General features: G+C 42.6%; 2 protein-coding genes across 4 annotated transcripts; both read left to right on the top strand.

Annotated features, from left to right (window-relative positions):
• The first annotated feature begins 9029 nt into the window (after window positions 1-9029).
• LOC139386264 (serine/arginine-rich splicing factor 7-like) lies at window positions 9030-14532 on the top strand. 2 transcript variants are annotated; one of them, XR_011629023.1, is made up of 9 exons: window positions 9030-9255; window positions 9792-10023; window positions 10229-10411; window positions 10868-10948; window positions 11043-11084; window positions 11296-11340; window positions 11456-11548; window positions 12061-12723; window positions 13642-14532. XR_011629023.1 is itself a non-coding variant. In XM_071131760.1 (8 exons), exons 2-8 carry the CDS (start codon window positions 9800-9802, stop codon window positions 13691-13693), a joined length of 720 nt encoding a protein of 239 aa, XP_070987861.1. In that variant the 5' UTR covers window positions 9035-9255; window positions 9792-9799; the 3' UTR covers window positions 13694-14532. The 2 variants fall into 2 exon arrangements, 1 of the variants encoding a protein (XP_070987861.1); XM_071131760.1 differs by lacking the exon at window positions 12061-12723 and having other exon boundaries at window positions 9035-9255.
• A 184-nt stretch (window positions 14533-14716) lies between these two features.
• On the top strand, window positions 14717-23163 carry LOC139386263 (heterogeneous nuclear ribonucleoprotein L-like). 2 transcript variants are annotated; one of them, XM_071131758.1, is made up of 14 exons: window positions 14717-14857; window positions 16189-16307; window positions 16706-16943; window positions 17038-17123; window positions 17459-17555; window positions 17661-17733; window positions 20558-20593; window positions 21035-21106; window positions 21402-21673; window positions 21769-21890; window positions 22037-22238; window positions 22339-22396; window positions 22484-22591; window positions 22694-23163. In XM_071131758.1, the coding sequence occupies exons 1-14, from the start codon at window positions 14783-14785 to the stop codon at window positions 22750-22752; spliced, it is 1617 nt and encodes a 538-aa protein (XP_070987859.1). In that variant the 5' UTR covers window positions 14717-14782; the 3' UTR covers window positions 22753-23163. The 2 variants fall into 2 exon arrangements, with proteins under 2 accessions (XP_070987859.1, XP_070987860.1); XM_071131759.1 differs by lacking the exon at window positions 20558-20593.
• The last annotated feature ends 156 nt before the right edge of the window (window positions 23164-23319 follow it).

Here is a 23319-nt window from a genome sequence, read left to right as displayed (position 1 = left end):
AGTAAAATGTTTACATTTAGCAACGGGAGATACTGAGTAAAACAACAACAAAACTGAAAGCCCCAAGTTGCAGTTATAATTTTCTATAGAGAGGTGGGAATTCCGCATGACATTAAAACAAGGTCTCAATGCTGTGTTGGTGTAAATACATGCTTATATACTATAGGAGAGTATATGTATTTATTAGAGGGACTTCTCTACAGATATGGTAGAATGGGGTGGTCAATGGGAACAGATATAATGCATGGTGTTCAGAAACCACTCTCCGACTTGACAGGAAAATGACTTTTGGAGATCGCTTGTGTAAGTTATGGCTCCTCGACGAGACATCATTCTTTCTCATAACTACAGTCCCAGCCATTGAAGTTAAACAGAGCAATCCAGAGGGATTAAATATAAATTTGCCTCCTCATCTGTGGACTTCTAAATGAAGGGAAGACAAGAGTTTCTGGAGGCATCACTCTGAATAAAGAAAGTCTCACATCCAGCTCTTGAGGCTCTTACTGTTCACATCTCACTGGACTTCAGATATTACAGTGGAGATCAAAGATCTGCATTCCACTCCAGACAGTAGAGTCCTCCATCACCATCATGTTTGAGACATTGTACATTTTTATGACCTTTCGCAACCGCCATGCGAGTGAAATGATGATTTAGCAATGCAGGCACATTGATGGTGTAAATATTATTTGTTACTGTCCAAGGGTGAGTTACTATCCACTGAAGCACAGCACAAAACGACACATTCATCTCCTAGAAATATGATACTACGAGAGTGTATCGCTATCTAACGTATACTTTTCAAAAACAATCCGTTACTTGAATACAGGTATAAAGTCAACTTTACAAATATACTGTATCCCTTTGGCTCCACGCCTGCTCAGTGGACAGTAACTATTCATTGTACTTTGGTGGGTGTAGAGGTAAAAGCAGAGAGGGGTGGTGAGGTTGAGGGTAGCGTTTGTTTGCTCCAAAATATATCATATGTAAGGATATTGGTCACCTGTGTAAGACTTCAGGACCAGAAGAGTTCTGTACCGAGATGTCTATATTGTTGTTCATTCAATCGAAATCTATCAATATTTGTGAAGGGAAAAAAACGGTGCTCGTTTGTGATGCTATAACGGAACAACTTAAGTGTGGAGGGCTGTAAGTCTTTGCTGTGGAATAGTGGGTAGAGATGCATGACAGAATAATAGTGACAGCACGGCACCGGCATGGACAAAAATAATGATAATGATGCATGCATGGGTGGTGACACGAGAATACAGTGTGTGTGTATTTCATAGGAGAATGGTTCACATAGAGCAGGATGTCCAGACTGCAGCCAGACCTGTGAAGAGCATACAGACTGCTTCTGCTCCTCACCTGTTAACAGTAAAGGCTGCTCTGGAAATATCCCAACCCAACCCCAGCTAATTGGCCCTAAATACAGCAACACTGGGCCACCATCAGTACCTAAGACCATGGCATATAAGTTAACTTATTTTGGAGTGAGGCTTACTGTACTCCAACTTGTCCAACAGTGTTAGTTCCAAATGCTCCTATTCTTCTGGTTATTCTGGTTTCTTACCTTTTGAAATCCAAACCACTCCGTTTGCGTAACAGTGAAACTGGGAGAGATTACATTTCAACCCATGGGTTCTCATCATGTTCTAATCAGGTACTGACTGTTATGCAGTAACTACAGATCGTCGCTACAGTCATTCTGCGTCATACCCATTTATTGCCTTAAAGTCTAGTATTTAATCTTTTGTTTAATTTGACTTGTCTTGCACTTTGTTGAGTATGTGTATGCTTGGAGCGGGAACCCGAAACCAAATAGATTTTTGTGCAATGTGTGGAACCAGTGGCAGCTCAGAGTAATCTCTACTACTTAGCTAAGAAAAGTGGCAGAGGTAATATACACTATACAGTGGGGCGAAAAAGTATTTAGTCAGCCATCAATTGTGCAAGTTCTCCCACTTAAAAAGATGAGAGAGGCCTGTAATTTTCATCATAGGTACACTTCAACTATGACAGACAAAATGAGAAGAAAAAAATCCAGAAAAATCACATTGTAGGATTTTTTATGAATTTATTGGCAAATTATGGTGGAAAATAAGTATTTGGTCAATAACAAAAGTTTATCTCAATACTTTGTTATATACCCTTTGTTGGCAATGACAGAGGTCAAACGTTTTCTGTAAGTCTTCACAAGGTTTTCACACACTGTTGCTGGTATTTTGGCCCATTCCCTAATAATTGCTCCCACAGTTGATTTCTTCAAACCAAGTTGCTTACCTATTGCAGATTCAGTCTTCCCAGCCTGGTGCAGGTCTACAATTTTGTTTCTGGTGTCCTTTGACAGCTCTTTGGTCTTGGCCATAGTGGAGTTTGGAGTGTGACTGTTTGAGGTTGTGGACAGGTGTCTTTTATACTGATAACAAGTTCAAACAGGTGCCATTAATACATGTAACGAGCTGCCCCGGTCAACTGTAAGTGGTGTTATTGTGAAGTGGAAACATCTAGGAGCAACAATGGCCACACAAGCTCACAGAACAGGACTGCCGAGTCCTGAAGCTCATAAAAATTATTCTGTCCTCGGTTGCAAAGCTCACTACTGAGTTCCAAACTGCCTCTGGAAGAAATGTCAGCGCAATAACTTTTTGTCGGGAGCTTCATGAAATGGGTTTCCATGGCCGAGCAGCCGCACACAAGCCTAAGTTCACCATGCGCAATGCCAAGCTTCGGCTGGAGTGGTGTAAAGCTCTCCACCATTGGAGCAGTGGAAACACATTCTCCGGAGTGATGAATCACACTTCACCATCTGGTTTGGCGGATGCCATGAGAAAGCTACCTGCTCGAATGCATAGTGCCAACTGTAAAGTTTGGTGTAAAATGAATAATGGTCTAGGGATGTTTTTCATGGTTTCGGGCTAGGCCTCTTAGTTCCAGTGAAGGGAAATCTTAGGCCTACAGCATAGAATGACATTCTAGATGATTCTGTGCTTCAAATTTTGTGGCAACAGTTCCAACAGTTCCTGTTTCAGCATGACAATGCCCCCGTGCACAAAGCGAGGTCCATACAGAAATGCTTTGTCGAGATCAGTGTGGAAGAACTTGACTAGCCTGACCTCAACCCCATTGGCCACCTTTTGGGATGAATTGGAACTGCGAGCCATGCCTAATCGCCTAACATCAGTGCCCGACCACACTAATGCTCTTGCGGCTAAATGGAATCAGGTCTCCGCAGCAATGTTCCAACATCTAGTGGAAAGCCTTCATAGGAGGCTGTAATAGCAGCAAAGGAGAGACCAACTCCATATTAATACCCATGATTTTGGAATGAGACCTTCGATGAGCAGGTGTCCACATAATTTTGGTCATGTAGTGTATGATTACATATAAACTGAAATAACATCTTCATGAAAGATCCACTTAGGTATACTGTGTTTACTCTGGATTTGACTCTACTTTATAATATTTTGTTACTCCTGCCCCATTCTCAATGAGATGAAAGTGCAATAAGTAAGATAGTGGGAGATGGGGAGGGGCAGTGAACTGTTACTGTCCATGATCCTTACACGTGGCTCAATCGCCTGACTTACTGAGTCGCTAAGAAAACATTTATAATAACAGAGGACAACAAGGCTGACACAAAATGGAGGTGTGTTTATCTCAGTATTGCCAGGTGTTCTGAGGTGGATATGGAGAGAGAATAGAACACAGCAGTGAGGCTCTGTCAATATGCTGCACAATACTAGAGACAGATGTTATATCGTATGAGAGTTTTCCCCACTTATTTTAGAGTTCAGGATAGTTGAACTCTAGTTGAACTGTAGCGTTGTCAGTGAGTACAACCAGTGAGAATGATTAACATTTAAATATTACAAATGCAAAAAGTGGATTAATGACTAATGACATTTTGGAAATAAAGTGAGCAAACAAACTGACCCCTTCAACTACAGATGTACTGATTCAAATAGCAACTTAATGAAATTGGAATGCACACTTAAGAATAGTTATGTATAAATATGGTTATTGATGCTTGTATAACATACAAAGATTTCAGTTACCTTGACCCTCCTCAGTGTTTCCCCACTAACAGTGTTAGTCAACTTTTGAAAAGCAACTTCTTATCTCTTCTTCAACAACAAAAAATCCAGAAGTGACATTTTTCTATTTTCAAATTATATTGGTAATGGTGGAAGCACCACAGATGTAGCCCCGATGGTTTAGGCAGGTGATAAAGAGGCATTTAGATATTTCTCTAATTGTCCAATTTGAAGGCAAATTTCCCCTTGAACTGTTCATTTGATGTACCACTAGCTGATTTATTACTTCTCTCCTAAATCACTGTGTCTTATGTTTTTATACTCTACATGCACATTTCTGTTGCCCAGATTATTTAAATTATTTATATTTATTAATGATATTTTATTGTTCAACGGCTCCTTGAAGCAAACCATTTGAACCGTTACAATGTTTCAAAGAGAGTAGTTGCAATGTGCAAAAATATAAACCTGAATCTTCTTTGAGTTCATCTTGATGAGCAGTCAACTCGGCTCACTCAGTGGGAGTAAAACACTTATTTTCTCCAGTGTTTGTTGCACTCTCTACCAACCGACATACAGTACCAGTCAAAAGTTTGGACACACCTACTCATTCAAGGGGTTTTCTTTATTTTTACTATTTTCTAAGTTTGTAGAATAGTAGTGAAGACATCACAACTATGAAATAACACATATGGAATCATGTAGTAACCAAAAAAGTGTTAAACAAATCTAAATATATTTTATAATTTGAGATTCTTCAAAGTAGCCACCCTTTGTCTTGATGACAGCTTTGCACACTCTTGGCATTCTCTCAACCAGCTTCATGAGGTAGTCACTTGGAATGCATTTCAATTAACAGGTGTGCCTTGTTCATTTGTGGAGTTTGAGACAATAAGTTGTGTTATGACAGGGTAAGGGTGGTATACAGAAGATAGCCCTATTTGTTAAAAGACCAAGTCCATATTATGTCAAGAACAGCTCAAATAAGCACATCATTACTTTAAGACACGCAGGTCAGTCAATAAGGAACATTTCAATAAATGTTTTAAGTTTCTTCAAGTGCAGTCGCAAAAAACATCAAGCGCTATGATGAAACTGGCTCATGAGGACCGCCACAGGAATGGAAGACCCAGAGTTATCTCTGCTGCAGAGGATAAGTTCATTGGAGTTCACTGCTTCACAGTGTTCAAGTAACAGACCCATCTCAACATCAACTGTTCAGAGGAGACTGCGTGAATTAGGCCTTCATGGTCGAATTGCTGCAAAGAAACAATTACTACAGGACACCAATAAAAGAGACTTGCTTGGGCCAAGAAACACGAGCAATGGACATTAGACCGGTCGAAATCTGTCTTTTGGTCTGATGAGTCCAAATTTGAGATTTTTGGTTCCAACCACCGTGTCTCCTTGAGACACAGAGTAGGTGAACGGATGATCTTCGTATTTGTGGTTCCCACTGTGAAGCATGGAGGAGGAGGTGTGATGGTGATTTGCTGGTGACACTGTCAGGGATTTATTTAGAATTCAAGGCACACTTAACCAGCATGGCTACCAAAGCATTCTGCAGCGATACGCCATCCCATAATTTGTTTTCAACAGGACAATGACCCAACACACCTCCAGGCTGTGTAAGGGCTATTTGACCAAGAAGGAGAGTGAGGGAGTGTTGCATCAGATGACCTGGCCTCCACAGTCATCCAACCTCAACCCAATTGAGATGGTTTGGGATGAGTTGGACCGCAGAGTGAAGGAAAAGCAGCCAACAAGTGCCCAGCATATGTAGGAACTCCTTCAAGACTGTTGGAAAAGCATTCCAGGTGAAGCTGGTTGAGAGAATGCCAAGAGTCTGCAAAGCTGTCATCAAGGCAAAGGGTGGCTACTTTGAAGAATCTCAAATCTAAAACTATATTTTGATTTGTTAAACACTTTTTTTTGTTACATGATTCTATATGTGTTATTTCGTAGTTTTGATGTCTTCACGATTATTCTATAATGTATAAAATAGGAAAAATAAAGAAAAAATCTTGAATGAGTAGGTGTGTCCAAACTTTTGACTGGTACTGTATATTTAATTAATTAACTTGAAGACTATCAAGTGAGATTAGCATGTTTACATAAAAATAGTAATGGACATCGCAAGTATCTTGTCAGTTTGTTCAGCGTTGTGATATATAGAATGCCATTTACATTCATTGGGTTGGTTATGATATGCCTTTTCCTGAATAGAACTGTCTACAATGTTCAGTTTTTTTAATGACTTCTAGTTAACTGTCTGGCTTTTGCCATTGCTGTAGATGAGATATCACTCCCAGATGTTTTATGTGTGTGCAGTAAATGTCATCCTATCTGCAAATGCATGAACCCCTTGTGTGTTAGCATGGTCTCTTATGGACGTCTAGGTTTACATTTGGATCGAGTTATCCCAAAATAGTTATCTTCTTGTCCTGGGTGGCTGCTTGCGTGGTCTGCTCACGCTTGCAACAAACTGAGCAATGTCGACTTGGTCTAGCAGCAGGTGAATTGTCATTTTTTGATTACGTGTCTACAGTCTACTTATTTATTCACCAGCTACAAAAGCTGTGAAAAGAAAGCCTGACTTTTCCTGTCTATGTCTGAACGTCTCTGATAATTTGGTTGTCAGTTTGTTTGAGTATGATGTCTGTGTCTGTTCGTGCCCCTCAACTTTCTGTATTGGGGTGATCCACCCCAGGTCGTGCTCTTCAATGTGTTCTTTGTGCAGTTTGATCTGTGAACCTTTCTCTCTGACTGACATTTGTATGGAATAGTGACTGACTTGAAGAAGATATGTGATATTTACATTCATTCAATACTGTAATAAATTATTTGAAAATTATATTGATTTTTTTTATGTAGGTAAAAACAAAGGAAAACTATGGCATGAGGTGTAATGTGTTTAGAAAAAACAAAGATGTAATCAACTCAAGTTGACCTTATTGAATATAGTTTATTTATTTTCAATGCTTACTGTGTCTGTGTAATCCTTTTTTATATGAGAACTTGAACGCAAGTGACAGACATTGACAACAACTTACATTACAAGTCATTGAGTAGGCTGCCATTCAAGACTTTCTCTCCTTAAACAATGAACAAAAATAAAAATGCAACATGCAACAATTTCTAAGATTTTACTGAGTTACAGTTCATATAAGGAAATGAGTCAATTGAAAACAATTCATTAAGCCCTAATCTATGGGTTTCACATGACTGGGAATACAGATAAGCATCTGTTGGTCACATACCTTTTTTTAAAAAGGTAGAGGCATGGATCAGAAAACCAGTCAGTATCTGGTTTGACCTATTTGCCTCATGTAGCGCGACCCATCTCCTTCTCAAAGAGTTGATTAGGCTGTTGATTGTGACCTTTGGAATGTTGTCACACCCCTCTTCAATGGCTGTGCTCAGTTGCTGGGTATTGGCGGGAACTGGAACATGTGGTCGTACACGTCGATCCAGAGCATCCCAAACATTCTCAAAGGATGATATATCTGATGAGTATGCAGACCATGGAAGAACTGGGACATTTTCAGCTTCCAGCTTCCATTTGTACAGATCCTTGCAACATAGGGCAGTGCATTATCATGATGAAACCTGAGGTGATAATGGGCCTCAGAATCTCGTCACAGCATCTATGTGCATTTCAATTGCCATCAATAAAATTCAATTGTGTTCATTGTCTATAACTTATGCCTGGCCATACCATGACCCCACCGCCACCATGGGGAACTCTGTTCACAACATTGACATCAGCAAACCACTCGCCCACAAGACGCCATACACGCTGTCTGCCATCTGCTGGTACAGTTGAAACCGGGATTCATCCCGTTTAGAGCACACTTCTCCAGCATGCCAGTGGCCATCGAAGGTGAGCATTTACCCACTGAAGTCGGTTACGATGCCGAACTTCTGTCAGGTCAAGGCCCTAGTGAGAATGACGAGCACAGATGAGGGCTCCCGAGTGGCGGAGTGGTCTAAGGCACTGCATCTCAGTGCTAGAGGCGTCACTACAGACCCTGGTTTGATTCCAGGCTGTATCACAACTGGCCGTTATTGGGAGTCCCATAGGGTGGCGCATAATTGACCCAGCGTCGTCTGGGTTTGGCCAGGGTAGGCCATCATTGTAAATAAGAATTTATTCTTAACTTGTCTTGCCTAGTTAAATTAAAAGATGAGATTCCCTGAGATGGTTTCTGACAGTTTGTGCAGAAACTCTTCCATTGTGAAAACCCAGTTTCATCAGCTGTCCAGGTGGCTAGTCTCAGACAGGTGAAGAAGCTGGATGTGTCGGTCCCGGGGGCCAAGATGGACATACTGCCAAATTCTCGAAAATGCCTTTGGAGATGGCTTATGGTAGAGAAATTAACATTAAATTCTCTAGGAACAGCTCTGGTGGACATTCCTGCCGTCAGCATTCCAATTGCACGCTCCATTGGATATCGCCAACTTCCACGAATGATATAACATGTAGGGAGAACCCTAACTAATTTTGCATAATTAAACCAACAAGTCAAAGTTCCAGGGGTCAAGTAAGCGATGTCTGAGATGGCTGTGGCATTGTGTTGTGTGACAAAACTCCACATTTTAGAGTGATCTTTTACTGTCACCAGCACAAGGTTCACCTGTGTAATGATCATGCTGTTTAATAAGCTTCTTGATATGCCACACCTGTCAGGTAGATGGATTCTCTTGTTAAATAGAAATGCTCACGAACAGGATGTAAACAAATTTGTGCTCAAAATTTGAGACAAATAAGCTTTGTATGCATATGGAACATTTCTGGGATATTTTATAACAGCTCATGAAACACTTTACATTTTTTTGTTCAGTATATCTCAATCTCAAAAATAATTCAATATATGGAAATTGTAGGTATAAAATCAAGACTTCTCTCAAATCTGTATGGAAGATTGGGGGCAAGGGGATGGTCAGTTGCCAAGGCCGATAATAACCATCATAACCAATGTGAAGAAAAACACATGACCTCACTGTAGCGGGGCACGTTACTGCGCAAGTGCATTCTTGCACGGGTAGTCTGACAGAACAGCGAATAGGTTTGTTGCCTAGTGAAGAATTTGAAATCCAGTAAAATAAGTAATCAAAATAAGAAATAGTTTAAGATTGAATACGTTTCGCCCATGTTTTATTTCTGTAAATTGAGCGGACACTGATAAATTAATCGCGGAACTGTTTGGGGATAAAGGTAATCGCACGGACGCCATTGTTTACTTGAGCAAGCTAGTTGGATAACGTTGTTTCTAGCTAGCTAGCTACATTGTCTCTGGTTAATTTGAGTATGGCACTAGCGATAAAATTGTTATCAACACAGTATAATAAGGAAGAAGCATTGTCAGTGAGATAGTGAGCAACGGGCTATTGTCGTCTACCAATATTTAACTAAAACAGCGAGTGCAGAAATGGTGCATATTCATTACGCCGATTCTGTTGCAAAACGTTTCGTAAACGGAAGGCAATTGTACGAAACGGGGCGGGACCTACCTGAATTTGTCCAATATGAACTCTCGTTTAGCTGTTAGCTTCTGTTTGGTTCTTAAACAGATTCCGTAATGAATACACCCCTGGCTAACTCGTTTTCTTGCTTGTATTTATAGCTAACGTTAGCCAGCTAGTTTGTTTATATTAGTAGCTAGCTTCATACTCTCAAGCACAGCTCAATTTTCTTATGTTTACTTTTCAACCAACTTTAGCTGGTTCACGGTGTCTCCCTCTTTCCTCCAGGTGGGGAGATGTCATACCACTCGTCTTCTCGCAGCTCTTCTCGTAACACCGATTGCAAGGTCTATGTTGGCGACTTAGGCAACGGTGCTGCCAAGGGTGAGCTAGAGCGGGCGTTCAGTTACTATGGCCCTTTACGCACGGTTTGGGTGGCCAGGAACCCCCCAGGTTTCGCATTTGTGGAGTATGAGGATGCCCGTGATGCAGAGGACGCAGTTAAAGGCATGGATGGAAAGTGAGTAACTTTATATTTATCTGCACATTTCACAGCCCATAATGTTGTCACATCAGTTTATATATATTTTGGTTGAAGTGGTGTTTTCAGTTTTGGGATATTAATTGTGATACAGGCATTACTCTTGCAGACTTTGCCCAGTATTACACAATATTTTCTTTCTTACCCTGTTATCACTAAACTCTGCCCTCTTTCCCTACCTCAGGGTGCTGTGCGGCTCTCGGATCCGTGTGGAGCTGTCCACTGGCATGTCACGGAAGACCAAACATGGCCGCCCCAGCCGCCGCCACTTTGACCCTCAAGACCGCTGCTACCAGTGTGGGGACAGGGGCCACTATGCCTACGACTGCTACCGTTTCAGCAAGAGGGGGGGAGGTCGTCGGAGCAGGTATTCTACTTGCCCAATGTCTGCTTCTGATATACTGCCAGTAGCAGTCATAATTCTGCGTAAGGCAGGTGATGTAGTTTTCCTCTTATGCAACATTGTTCTTATTACTTCAAAGTATCATTTGGTGTGAGAAAATACAGTTCCATTTATGTCGAGAAAAACTATGACACACAGACAAAATTTGCTGACCTGGTTGGATTCATCTCTACTGCTGAGGGGCAATGCTGTCCTCTTTGTTTCACTACTGTGGTTACATATTAGAGCAGGGGTTCTTAAACGTTTTCAGCTCGAGACCCAAATGAGAAATTGACTGTCCTCCCGTGACCCAAATCGTCCTCCAATCCAAATTAAGTAGAAATAGTGTGTGGTTATAAGATGTATTCTCATAACTCCCGACCAACCTTTCACAGAAAAACCCTGTATTAGAGACATCAAAGCCTGTTTCTTGTATTCCAGATCACGCTCTCGCTCCCGGTCTCGTTCCGTCTCCAGGTCACGTGGCAGCCGCTATCGATCCCGCTCCCGCAGCAATGACCGGTAAGTCAACAGGCTTTCTCCTCCTACCTCCTGCTTTTCTATTGTCATTCAAACCTCTCCCTGTGCTGATACTGGTCTCTCTTCTACAAAACAGCAGCAGGCACCGCTCCCCATCTTATCCCAAACGTAGGAAGAGGTAAGAGTCTACGGGTAATTTTGCATGCTGATGATGTTTCTTTTTTTCTTTTTTATTGGTTTCATAGGAAGTATAGTTTCCATTTGCATTCTGGGCAAACCTGTTTGATCATCCCTTTTGTTCCTGCAAATGTATTCATATGATTGTTTTAATTTATCTATTGGCTTCAAAACATGTAATTTTCTTGAAACACTTCACCCTTCCATAATAGGTCTGGTTCCCCTGTGCGGTCAAAGTCCAGGACCTCTGTTAGGAGGTAAGCCATTTTGGAATAACAGTTGCACAATACTTTCCTTTGAAAGCTGACCTGTCTCTTGATCCCATCTAGGTTGGTGCCAGCGCTTGAGCCCCCATGTTTTTTTGTGTTGCAGTCGTTCCCGTTCTCGGTCAGGGTCCCGGGCCAGAGGGCGCTCTGCGTCTCGCTCTCGCTCCAGATCCCGCTCTCCCAGCCATAAGAGGAATAGGTAAGATTTCTTCCTCGTCAACCCATACCTTCAAAGCTGTTACTGCACTGTGTAAATGCCATGACTTAGCCCATATTGTACAATACTGCTAATTATACTTAATTTGGAATATTGTTTTGCAAATGTGCTGGAAGCCTCCCTTCTCCCCCCACCTATTTAAATCATAAAATCACATTTTTCAAAGATGAGTCCACACATTCACTCAGCTTAAGTATACTGCCATCTGTTAGACAGGGCTAGGTGTGATCAGGTAAGTCGTGGGTAGCTGCCCCCTCAACCTCAGACCAGCCTCCACCCGAAGTCTGCTGAGTCGACCTTCCAGAACGCACAGAGCGACAACTCATCAGAGAGATGGCTGCTGCAGGAGATGGGGCCAGGGATGGGGAGTGAAAATAAAGTCAGGGACTCTAACGCACCAAGCTAGAGTGAGGAACACTGCCCCACCCCCAAACCCCCCCCCCCCCCCTTTATCTTTTACAAATACCTGATTTTAATGTTCTTTTCTCTTGGAGGTCCCTCTCCTAGAATGACCAGGCCAGACCTTGATTAGCTTCAGAGAGTCGCACACAGAGCTGATGAGCCTATACTCCGAGACAGAGGGCTGTTTGGGGGGAGCGGGGCTCTTCTCTTTTCTCTTCTCCCTCAGATCCAGCCTCAATTTGATTAGCTTCAGAGGGCGAGAGAACCTCAAAAACCCAAAAGAGAAATCTGTCGTGATCAGACTCCAGTGACCAATCGCATCAGGCCTTTTTTTAAAGAGAGAGTGTGGGGAGTCGACTGACTGCACAAGCACTTACCAGGGTCATCCCTTGCGGTGTTAACGTCCTCCCGGAGGGTGACAAGGGCTGACAAGAAATCAGCCTACACCACGCTGGTTAAAGAGGTCGTCCGACGCACGTTTTGACGAGACACATCCATCCTACGCGCGCACACACAGTTGTTCCACCCACCCCACTCCCTCCCAGAACCCACGCACCACAGACCTGAACGCTGAGCCGAGTTCAGTCGACCAGTTAAGGCCCCCTCCCTACAGAGCCCGGCCTCTTGCTTAGCTTCTGAGAGGGTGAGAAAGGAGAGCTGACGAGAGATCAGACTTCAAGACCCTCCGAGTGTGTCTTCGAGTTCTAGCATCCGTCGCTTCTCTGTACATGTTGTTTCTGCCACTGTCTCCAAAGGTAACGAAAACCCAAGAGTCAATGTCATACATGATCAGAACGCAGACGTATAGTCTGATACTCCCTAACATACTGTACACTAACATTCAACTATACAGAGCATGTACTGTCAGAATCCACAGGTGTATGTATGTGTGTTTCTGTCTGGGTGGGTGTATGAGTGTTAAGTATTTGGAATACATTACATATTATCCTGGGTGTAGTGATAGTGTTTTATTTTGTAGGGAGCAAGTAGCTGATTTACTTACCTTGATGGTGGCTTGTCCTTATACTGTATATTAGGTCAACCTATTTGAATGTTTGCGCTGTTCCCTTTGGTTTTAAGTAACTGTCTGCACATAGTTTACTATATCAAGGTAGGATTCTAAAGACTTGGGCAAGTCTTTTGCCATTTATTTGGTCAGTATTTGTTTTGGGTGCCATTAGTAAAGTTCTGGTCTTTTGTCTATTTGTGTGAAAATGCAAGGGAGGATTTTAGCACCTCAAACCCCCTTTAAAACATCCTAGTCTCTCAACACCCAGCTCCTCCATTTACTTGACCTCTGGAACTTTCACTTGTTGGCTTAATTATACTAAATTAATTAGGGTTCTCCCTACATGTTATATCATTCGTGGAAGTTGTCGATATCCAATGAAGCTGTAATGTGTTGTATTTATAAAGTATGAAAGTGACTTGACCAAGGCAAACTGGTTGTAGTGGGACAGAGTTCATTATGGGCCAGCAGTGTTGGAGCTGAGATGGGTGCCGGGTTAGTTATTGAGAGGACAAGATGGGTGCCGGGCTAGTTATTGAGTGGACAAGATGGGTGCCGGGCTAGTTATTGAGAGGACATGCTGGGACAAGATGGGTGCCGGGCTAGTTATTGAATGGACATGCTGTGTCTGCCCTGTACTTACACCTCTCTCTGTCTGTTTCAGTCGTTCCAGATCCCCAAGCCAGAAAAAGAGCCCCACCCCAGGCGAAGATTGATTTGAAGACTAAACTCGTCCCCATCCCCCTCCAACCAACTGGCTTTAGCCTTGCAGCTATTTGTTTTGTCATTGTTCCCTGCATTGATTAGAATCTACCCCTTTTCTGATGCTGTGTAATTACTCTACAGGATTAGCTTTATATCTAACCCTGCATGCCTTACATGATGTCACATTCCTAAAATGTCTCTCCCGTATGTCCAATTTTTTAAATTTAGCAAAACAGTTCAAATATCTAATTTCAGAAGTGGGATTTGTGAACCAGAACTTTGTATTTGTTCTTATTTCCTATACTATATTCAGTGTGGAATTGTGTTCAAGAGCTGTAACAGATGTACTTGAAGTTTTGCTTTCCCTGGCTTATGACAGTAGCAGATTTTGGAATAAATCTTGACACGTTAATTCAGTGTTTTTGTTTTACACGTTGAGGACATATACAGAATGTGTCTTACATGGAGATGTTTTATCGTGAATAGGGAAATTACATGATATACTTCCCATCTACAATGGTTTGCAGTCCATTTGCTTTCATTTTCAAACTTATGCCCCCACCTTATCACGTTTGGAAGATTTGTTGGCCAACACCGTCATTCATGGTTATTTACTTATAGCCCATTGTCAAGATGGGACTCTCAATCATGGCCTGATGTGATACAGCCTGGATTCGAACCAGGAACTGCAGTGACGCCTCTTGCATTGAGATGCATTGCCTGGTGCATGTCATCTTGGCTCTCCTTTCAACCTTACTAATTACAATCCATTATCAAAAAGATGTAACTACCTAGATCACTCACCTGAACTGAAATTGTATTGACTGTCGAAATAAAATGGTTAATCTTGTTTACTTTATTTTTATAGATAAGTGCTCAATACAGTAGTAGTGGGTTGATCTCTGACAAGAAGATATTCAGAAAGGCTTGTTTTGTGCATTTTAACTGGTCGTAGGTTGATGAATACATTATTGACGTGCCTTTTAGGCCAATTGGAAACCGTAGCGGACTCTTCAAGGCGGGCCCATATGTGTGACTGTTCAGGACTTTCCCGTCCATTTCACACCGTCACCGCTACCAACCTTTTTAACTGGGACAACATGGCTATGGCAGGCCGTTATTACGAAGGCGGCAGGGCAACGAAAAGACTAAAAACCAACGACGGAATGGCAACGGTAAATAATTAATGCTGATATAGTCTGCGTTAACAATGAAATTCATTTAAACGCATGAATTTAAATGTAATCTTGAGTTGTAAAAAAAACAATTTCAGACTCATGACGCGGCGTTACGAAAATTGATTGCACCCAGTAACGTTAGCCCGCTCTCCCGTGTTCCACGATGTTAAACAAAACCACAAGTATTTTTCTTGTAGAATAACTTTCAGTTTATTTTATGTTTAGCTTAAATTATTTCCAGTAAACATGCCGCTATATAGCTTGTTAAAACTGGCTAGCTAGTTCGGTTAATATGTTTTCCAACCATTGTCTAGCTAACGCTAGCTAGCCTTTTTTCTTTTAAATGAATGGGAGTGTTCAATGCAGGCCACGCCATATTTTATGGTAGCTAGCTAGTGGTAGCGTAACGTTATTGCTTTGTTCTAGCCTAGTGGCTTCGTTTAGCCAGGCTCGAACCAACGAACACCAACGAGTCGGTGTTAACGACGTCTCGGGCCTAACACCAGTGCCAATGTATCCAACGAACACCGACGTCTCGGGCATAATCACTTAAATGAACTTAACTAGATTCATTATTGACAGGTTCATTGATTTAGCCGGTAACTAACGTTAGCTAGCGAGCGAATTAATTCGGTACTTCTCGAATATGCATAACCTTCTGAGACCACGTTCTCGTAATATTACGGACAACAAAATACATTTCCTCATTAATATTCCCCGAATGTTTTGCTGACTAGTTACCCCTATTTCATGACATGTTGGTAGGTAGTTAATATTTCCAGCCAGACTAAATTCAACTCCATGGTGAAGGAAGTTTGATTAACTCCAGCAATGGAGTTTAGTAGAGAGCATGCTACGTCGATTCGCCAAGGTCAATACTTCAAACCATTTATATTGAAACGCATACCTTGTACCAATGTTTGGTCTCTGTGGTTGCATGCCTTTGTTTGCCGAAATCCATATATTTTAATAAAACATCAAATACAACCACCGGTTTTCGTTGCGATTCAATTGGCACATGCGCAAACAGTCGGTGGTTGTATTTGATTAACGTTTATTGGGAGTGGATTTCAGCAAACAAAAGCACCTAACTGCAGAGGACACACGGTTAGCGTTTCATAATTTACAGTTTGGAATTATTGACCATGGACGAATTGATGTAGTCTGTGCTGAATTACACAACGTTTGGTATTTGTTCAACTCCATTGGTGGAGTTCATAAACTTATTTTACCATGTAGTTAAGTTTATTCAGCTTGCCTCCTGCTATGAGCTGACCAGGAAACATGAGTTTATTGCTTGAATTGAGTTTACCCATTATTTTTTGCAGGAAGGCTATGATGACCCACATAAGACCCTTCCCTCTCCAGTTGTGCATGTGAGGGGCTTGGTGGATGGCATTACAGAAGCTGACCTTGTGGAGGCCCTGCAGGAGTTTGGAGCTATTAGGTGACGAATATGCACATTAATTGACCATCTGCTTTAAAAATAAATACAAAATGCAAAAATTCTCTCATGACAACTGAGAAATGGCTCGAGCAGAAGCAGACTGGTACCCTGACTACTTCGCTTACAATGCACACATTTCATGGTCCAATTTTGCTCCACGCAAACACAATCCAACCATTTTATAGTTGGGTACTGTTAAACCAGTAATGGCTATCTTTACCTCTGCAGAGCTTCTGTTCTAACACTTCTATAACACTTGATTCAACTCATGTTCCAGATGAGTAGCTATAATCCAAGCTGAAACAAAAGCCTGCTCACTCAGAAGCAATCCAGAGGAGCAAAGCAAATAAAGAAACTTTGTTATGCATCCTTCATTAATATAACCTTTTTGTTTACAGCTATGTGGTTGTTATGCCCAAGAAGCGTCAGGCCTTGGTTGAGTATGAGGATTTGAATGGGTCTTGCACTGCTGTGACGTATGCGAATGACAACCAGATCTACATTTCCGGGCACCCAGCCTTTGTCAACTACTCCACCAGCCAGAAGATCTCCCGGCCAGGCGACCCGGACGATTCTAGAAGTGTCAACAATGTGCTACTTCTCACCATCATGAACCCAATCTACCCCGTTACCACGGTAAAGTGCTGGCCACCTTTACCCAACCTGTTGATTCTGTTGTGCTGTGTACTTCAATATTATTTCTGATCATTTGAATTACTTATGTCTACAGGATGTCCTCTACACTGTCTGCAATAACTGCGGCCCTGTCCAGAGGATTGTTATCTTTCGGAAGAATGGCGTTCAGGCCATGGTGGAATATCCTTTGCTGCAAAATACATTTTTCAAAATGACTTATTTTGTGAATCATTTGAATGCCCGCAGGTAAGCCTTAGTGAAACTAAGACTTCTGGAATTTTAAGTTGACATACTGTTTACATACCAAATCAGGAAACCAGCAGTCTGGAACATGTCATTTGTTTGTAGCACATGCTGTGTGTGATGAGTGATTAACCAGATGTATTTTTACTAGCACAAAGAGACTTGTAAACAAGGGCTTGTGCAATAAGCTCCGGAATTACTAGAACGTGTTATGGTGTCTGCGACGTACTGTTCTCAACTAGTCTGCATGACCTTTCCTTGACTCTCAACACATTTGATTCAGTGCAGAGTGCACAGAGGGCGAAGGCCTCCCTCAATGGGGCAGACATCTACTCTGGTTGCTGCACACTCAAGATCGAATATGCCAAGGTAGAGGAACATGCACATTCATAGCCCCGAACAGCTTCTAGTGTTCCATGATATGGACTTGAAAAAATGCTTTGCTTTGGAATTGATTTGTATATTCTCCCACAGCCAACTCGTCTCAATGTGTTCAAGAATGACCAGGACACTTGGGACTACACCAACCCCAACCTAAGTGGTCAAGGTAACGCACACAGCCATCTGTGGTCCTTGCTGACACTACCAGCACCCTTACTGCCACTGTGGGGGATGGAAGGGGGGTTGGATGGTAGACCTTCAGGGGTAATGCCACTGAGCACAGGAAATGCTCCTTTAACCAGATCAATGTTCACAGGGCTGGGTTGGTATCTTTCTCTCCAGCTGTTATATTGGTTTAGCAAATTACAGTTAACTCTTACATGGAGCTCCATTTCAGTGGCATTATGACTGAAGTGCTGGTGTGGTCTTCTGGTGATGCACCGTCCGTCACAGCCAAATACGCTAGGGATGCAAGGAGCAGCTGAATGGCCAGATATTCTTCACTAGAGACTACAGTGCTCAAGGCTTTTAGTTGCACACCTAATATAAAACAGGATGCGCCCTTGCTTGGAACACCCCGGAGTAAACTCCTTAACCTCAACCCAGTGCTATCAGATCTAAAGATATGTGGTCACTAAGGGTACCAAATCAAAGTCCTGCAGCTTTTCTAGTTTGGTGACAACTGACTCGTAGTAAAAACTACCTGACGACAGTCATTTGTTCCTCATTAAATGTGAGATAAGGAAGTGTTCTAGGATGTTGCTCATAAATCTCGCCACTGATCCATTAAGCTCTTACTTTCTTGTCTGAATACCTGCTTGATGGCGCCTCGGCAAAGTCTGCTAGACGGTGTTATGCCTGTGTAAAAAAATATATTGATTGCTCTGTTTTTGCAATGGCAACCAATCTGATGCATTGCCCATGGATACACCAAGTTGTAAGACTAGACAGTCTGAGCAAAAATACCTTCCTGTTTACCCACTTGAGTCTCTTGTGAAGCTTGCTCTACCAACAGCCAATTGCTCCTTTCATTCCCAGTGCACTCGTCAATGTATAGATCTGTACATCTATACAGGCTACTTTAAGCATTGAACATAAACAGCCACTCTAGCTTCTCTTCGGAACACGTTGGAGCAACACATTTCCATATATGCATCGGAGACACATTGTTGCCGTCATCAACACTACTCCCAACACTACTCCTGCCGTCAACACTACTCTCAACACCACCTCAACCTCCACCGCTCCTACTTCAATAAGGACACACCCACTTTCTGTACCAAACAGAAGGAACACTTAGGACATTGGGGATGGATAGACTGCAAGACCATGGCAGCAGACATGGTTTGATAAACTGACATTTCCCCCCCTCCCCAATCCATCTCCTTCGTGCCGCAACAACATAGCTCCAAAGTCACGAAGACATCCCTTATACCTTTTCTATGGCATGACACATTTTCCATGGGGAGTTTTGGTTGCTGGTACATTGGCACTAAGCTGTGCCTTCCACACCCTCCCAATTTTGAGACCCCAGCAAGACATGCCTGACACATTGAAACATGCCATCACCCAGACCTCACCTGCAAGTCATCACCTTACTGTTGACACGGAAGCTTTTTGACTGATACACATCCACAGGAGACCCACCTTATAAAGACAACATCCAGAGACCCGTAGTGACGCGCATGCTCACACAAACACAAAACAGATGAACCATACTGATACAAACCAGTTGCTCAAGGACTACACAGTCCTGTCCTGTTCTCTGTACCTGCCTGTCTTTGGTGGTGCAGGTGGTTTTGCTCTCTTGTGCCCTGCTCCTGATGTTTAACACATCAAACACTACTCAAAACCCTCCGCTCCTGTTGCTGCACTGACTCCATAGATGATTCGCACCGTCACTGTCAGGCTGTAGCCAGTCACATGGGAAGGAATACAACAGACAACTGATGAAGACACTACAAACATGAACAAGCATACGCACATTCAGACAGACCACATTTTTCTCCTCATATATGCATACCTCATGGAGTCGGGTGTTCTGTTTTGCCTCTTTCCCCCCCCTCCTTTCCTCCCTATACTGTTTTTGCAACATGCATCCCTGTTTAGTTTCTCCATCTTTTTCTGAATGCAGCTCTCTTGTGGAAATTTGCCTTTTTTAGTTCCTGTGTAACACCTTCCATGTGACGCAGGTCTGGCAATTTGCGCCTAATGAGGACCCAGGTCTGATATGTTCCAAATGGCTGCTTTGCGGCCTGCCATTGGCAAGGAGTGTGTTCGATAAGGCACTTGGAGAGTGGACCACCAACCACAATGGAAATTGCCACAAAAAGGCCAGAAATCCAACCAAAGGTGGAAATGTTCTTCCAAAGGGGAGTGGAGTAAAAGATGAAAAGGATTTAAATGAAAACGGAGAGAAGTAATGGACCAACTGCCAAATAACAGCAAATGTCTCCAGCCTCAATCTTTGTCCTTCAATATATCCATGCTGTAAGTAAACTGATCCCCAGTTTGTTACACAACACACATTCCCATTTCTTACACTCGGGATGTCTTCAAAAAGATTGTCCTCAAAGTTTTTTTTTTTTTTTTCTGTATTTATATGGCATTCCACTCCCTCTGTTCCCAGTGCCACCATATTTCAAAGGTGGACTTGTAGTGCATTCCCTGTGGGTATTTTGTCCACCGTTGAAGACTTGTCTGAATAAAGCTGGTGTTTGGGTGGCTCTCCACTAGGAGGCTATATGTATTCTTTTCACTTTTCGAGACTTGTAGACAGATTTGAAATGTGCCGCTTTCTTGTTTAACCTAGTTACAATATGAAGATAATGGACTGTGAATTTATTGAAATTGTTTACATTGTAGAATGTTGAAGCAGTCAAATTTGTCTAATGCGCCAGTGATGTTCTTAATTTCTCAACTATCCATGTGTAGGTGAGTGTGTTTAATCTGGCCTGAATTTAATGTGTATGAGATGTGTACCTGTACAGATGCAGAAGCTGATGGCAATGGGAGCAATGCTGGAGGTGTGTTTGCAAACTTACGTTGGCTTCATTCTCACCCACCTCATTCTCCCTTCTACCATATGCTAACAGATTTCAATTGGAGGATGTAGCTAGCTTTCAGGATTCTTAGCGTTTAATTCATTCTTAGCTGTTGTAAAGACAGTTTGTTTACACTGAACTCAAGATTTTAAAAAATCGCCTTTGGCATCTGAATACCATCACTGAACTAGTAGATATACAGTACTATGTAGATTTAATTTTTTGGTCTTGTTGGTGTTAATATTCAGTAGTTATTACGCTTAGTGTGCTTTCTCTAGATGTGTTTTTCTTGTGTGCTATCCTTAATTCTAATTGAACATTCGCTACTGTGCTGCATTGTAATGTCTCCTGTTTCTTGCCAATTTATCTATTGCTCTTCTCTCTTCCCCTCTTTTTCTGCCTCCTGCCTTTATCACCTCTCAGAAGATGGGAGTGCCAACCCCAACAAGCGTGTGAGGGCGCCGGCTCTGCTGGGAGACCACCCTCCAGAGTACGGTAAGGCTCTTAGGCCCAGGGGGGAGACACGTGCTGGCCCTTGTAGTGCTCTCCTCACACTAAATTCACCTGCGAGGTGCAGATGGTGGGTTAAAAATGGGTACCCCACAGTGGCAGCGAAGTGGTGCGGTGTAGTCAATTTTCTTAGCTCATCTGGTAATGGAATGTGCCACCCTTTTATCAAAACCAGATGTTTTTATACATGATGAGGTTAACCACTTTCTTTGGACATCGATTCTTTGTTCCAATCAAAGCCATGTTCCCTGTATGATATTGTGGTCCCTTGTGTTTCTAGCGGGTGGTTACCATGGATATGACGAAAGCGGCTATGGCCCCCCACCACCCCCACATTACAGCGAGGGCCGTCGCATGGGTCCTCCCATGAGGGGACGAGGGGGGGCACACAGCTACGGCGGGGGACCTGGCTACGGGCCCCCCCCTCCACCCCCTGGCGAGTACAGTGCCCACGCAGACTCCCCTGTAGTCATGGTCTACGGTTTGGAGCCTGCCAAGATGAACGCCGACAAAGTGTTTAATGTTTTCTGTCTCTATGGCAATGTGGAGCGGGTAAGTGTGGAGGGAAAGATGGCAAGCCATTGCAGTTATTTCAATAAGATGCTGCTGCTATTGAGTTACCCTGTGCATCTGGTCCCCTACCTCAGGTGAAGTTTATGAAGAGTAAGCCAGGAGCAGCCATGGTGGAGATGGGAGACTGTTACGCTGTAGACCGGGCCATCACTCACCTCAACAACAACTTCCTTTTTGGACAGAAGCTCAGCGTCTGGTAAGATGTTTATCGGAAACGCCTGTTCATTCAGTGCCTTGTCATTTAAAGTTGGCGCTTAATCTTATTCACCGTCTCTTGCCATAATAAGTGACTGTTCTGTGAGGCTTGTACAAGTTCAGTCTAATGCTCTTTTCCCTTTGCAGTGTGTCCAAACAGCAGGCCATCATGCCTGGTCAGTCTTACGAGCTGGAGGATGGCAGCACCAGCTTCAAGGACTTCCACGGCTCCCGCAACAACCGCTTCACCTCCCCAGAGCAGGCTGCCAAGAACCGCATTCAGCACCCAAGCAATGTCCTGCACTTCTTCAACGCCCAGCCAGACTCATCCGTTGAGATTTTCACTCAGGTGAGTCCCAAAGCACATCGGGAAACCACTTCATGTATGGAGCAGTGAAATAAAGACCAACATGCCTACAAAAGTAATCAAATTGTTGTTTTCTTTTCAGATCTGTGAAGATGTTGGTGTCAAAGCCCCTGCAAATATCAAACTTTTCACAGGAAAGAGTAAGTGTACACTTGCGCTTCATTTTGGAACTACATACTCTTGTATGAATGACAGTGGTACTAAACTGAATTGGACTGTCTTATCAGGTGCAGGTCCAGGTGAGCGCAGCTCGTCAGGGCTGTTGGAGTGGGAGTCCATCAACGACGCCATGGAGGCCTTGTCCATGATAAACCACTACCAGATGAAGAACGCAAGTAAGTGTTTGAAATCGAAGCCTATGTATTAAAAAGATCACAGTTTTATTCAAGTGGTGATGGCTATTTTTTTGTTTTCTAACCCTTTGTCTTTCTCTTCAGCTGGCCCGTACCCATACACCCTCAAGCTGTGCTTTTCTACCGCTCAGCATGCAACCTAAATGGCCTCCAGGATCTTGGATAATGTTCCACAAACTGTCATCCCTACAGTCTTCACCCCTATTTTGACCTTGTGTGTTTTAGGCCGTTAGTGAGTTTGTCCGCAGTCATATCGATTTGTCCTAATTCTTTGATATTGAGCTCATAAAAGCAAGGTGTGTGAGAACTGGTAAATCACAGATAATTTGAATTGTTTTTATGCCTGATAGATGAACAAGGAAAAGCTTTTGTATTGTTTAACATCTTTTATTACTCCCCCCCCCCCCCCCTTTTTTTTTTTTATTGCTGCTTACCATTTGTCTTTATTTAGAGGAAGGAGAGTTTCTTTAGTTGTGAGAAATAAAACTCAATTTCAAGTAGTGCATCTTTTGTTACAGCCCTCAATAAATAAACCTCTTTATGCCAGTTAACAACTTTGTATCGTCATTTCACTGAATAACCAACACAACTACGGTAATAATTATAATTGAATAATTTTATTTTATTTCACCTTTATTTAACCAGGTAGGCTAGTTGAGAACAAGTTCTCATTTGCAACTGCGACCTGGCCAAGATAAAGCATAGCGGTG

This window comes from Oncorhynchus clarkii, chromosome 27 (genome assembly GCF_045791955.1).
Source record: "Oncorhynchus clarkii lewisi isolate Uvic-CL-2024 chromosome 27, UVic_Ocla_1.0, whole genome shotgun sequence".
NCBI lineage: Eukaryota > Metazoa > Chordata > Actinopteri > Salmoniformes > Salmonidae > Oncorhynchus > Oncorhynchus clarkii.
Note: the sequence above shows the minus strand (reverse complement) of the source record. Positions and strands in the feature narration are given on the sequence as shown.

Excerpts from the sequence above, each read along its gene's own strand:
- LOC139386264 (XM_071131760.1), top strand. The coding sequence starts at position 9,800 with ATGTCATACCACTCGTCTTCTCGCAGCTCTTCTCGTAACACCGATTGC. Across the intron at positions 11,085-11,295 it reads TATCCCAAACGTAGGAAGAG|GTCTGGTTCCCCTGTGCGGT; the intron begins GTAAGAGTCTAC and ends CTTCCATAATAG. Across the intron at positions 11,549-13,641 it reads CCCAGCCATAAGAGGAATAG|TCGTTCCAGATCCCCAAGCC; the intron begins GTAAGATTTCTT and ends TGTCTGTTTCAG.
- LOC139386263 (XM_071131758.1), top strand. The coding sequence starts at position 14,783 with ATGGCTATGGCAGGCCGTTATTACGAAGGCGGCAGGGCAACGAAAAGA. Across the intron at positions 17,556-17,660 it reads TCAAGATCGAATATGCCAAG|CCAACTCGTCTCAATGTGTT; the intron begins GTAGAGGAACAT and ends ATTCTCCCACAG. Across the intron at positions 21,891-22,036 it reads GGACAGAAGCTCAGCGTCTG|TGTGTCCAAACAGCAGGCCA; the intron begins GTAAGATGTTTA and ends TTCCCTTTGCAG.